At 70.0% G+C, this 1,312-nt stretch overlaps 1 protein-coding gene across 1 annotated transcript in view; it reads left to right on the plus strand.

Moving 5' to 3' along the window:
• The window catches only part of DUSP8 (dual specificity phosphatase 8), a 5,846-nt gene that overhangs the window by 3,975 nt on the left and 559 nt on the right, over nucleotides 1-1,312 (plus strand). Inside the window, exons 4-6 of the mRNA XM_004695048.2 lie at nucleotides 84-243; nucleotides 441-564; nucleotides 746-1,310. Coding sequence (XP_004695105.1) covers nucleotides 84-243; nucleotides 441-564; nucleotides 746-1,310 — 849 coding nt within the window. The remainder of the gene's footprint in view (nucleotides 1-83; nucleotides 244-440; nucleotides 565-745; nucleotides 1,311-1,312) is intronic.

Consider the following 1,312-nt stretch of genomic DNA (forward strand, 5'->3'; position numbering starts at 1 on the left):
TGCGCGCCTAGGGCCTCTGCATCTGTAGGGAGCTAAGGCAGTGGTTTGCCCACCCCCAACCTCCTGCCCCTGCAACCCCCCAGGACCTGATGACACGAAATGGAATAAGCTACGTCCTCAACGCCAGCAACTCCTGCCCCAAGCCAGACTTCATCTGTGAGAGCCGATTCATGCGCGTCCCCATCAACGACAACTACTGTGAGAAGCTGCTGCCCTGGCTGGACAGGTCCATCGAGTTCATCGGTGAGGGTCTGACACGTGGTGGGAGGGAGGTCAGGGCGCGGGCGGGCCGGATCTACGGGCTCAGCAGTGGGAGGGGCCGGGCTGGAGAGGCAGGACCCCGTGCTGTGCCCTGAGAAGTGCCCGGGACTGGGGGCAGCTGGGAGGACCCCCAGGATCTGTGGGTCCCAGCCCTCACCTGGCCCCACGCCTGCCTGCAGATAAAGCAAAGCTGTCCAGCTGTCAGGTCATCGTCCACTGCCTGGCCGGCATCTCCCGCTCTGCCACCATCGCCATCGCCTACATCATGAAGACCATGGGCATGTCCTCCGACGACGCCTACAGGTGGGCCTCTGCTTCCCCGACCCCCCGCAGCCGCCCCACCCCTCCCCAGCGGGGTCCCCTGACCTTTGCCCTGACCACCACCCACGCCTCTATGCAGCCTGCGGGCCCAGGGCGGTCCGTGGGCGCAGCGGGTGGGCAGCCGGCAGGGGGCGCCCTGTCCCATCGAATGGCCTGTCCCCAGGTTCGTGAAGGACCGGCGCCCGTCCATCTCGCCCAACTTCAACTTCCTGGGCCAGCTGCTGGAGTATGAGCGCAGCCTAAAGCTGCTGGCCGCCCTGCAGGGCGAGGGGGCGCCCCACCCGGGGACCCCCGAGCCGCTCCCGGGCCCTGCGGCACCACTGCCACCTCTGCCACCACCTACCTCAGAGAGCGCCGCCACGGGGGGCTCGGTGGCCGCTGCAGCGTGGGAGGGCACGCCGGCCAGCGGGGGCGGGGAGTGCCCGGCCCCGGCCACCAGCGCACTGCAGCAGGGACTTCGGGGCCTGCACCTCTCCTCCGACCGCCTCCAGGACACCAACCGCCTCAAGCGCTCCTTCTCCCTGGACATCAAGTCGGCCTATGCACCCAGCCGGCAGCCCGCCGATCCTGGGCCCCCCGACCCGGGCGAGGCCCCCAAGCTCTGCAAGCTGGACAGCCCTTCAGGAGGCGCAGTGGGTCTGCCCTCGCCCAGCCCCGACAGCCCCGAGGCGCTGCTGGAGGCCAGACCCAGGCTGCGCAGGCGGCCCCGGCCTCCCGCCGGCTCCCCCGC

This window comes from Condylura cristata, unplaced genomic scaffold (genome assembly GCF_000260355.1).
Source record: "Condylura cristata isolate star-nosed mole 26May11 unplaced genomic scaffold, ConCri1.0 scaffold00054, whole genome shotgun sequence".
In the NCBI taxonomy this organism is placed as follows: Eukaryota; Metazoa; Chordata; class Mammalia; order Eulipotyphla; family Talpidae; genus Condylura; species Condylura cristata.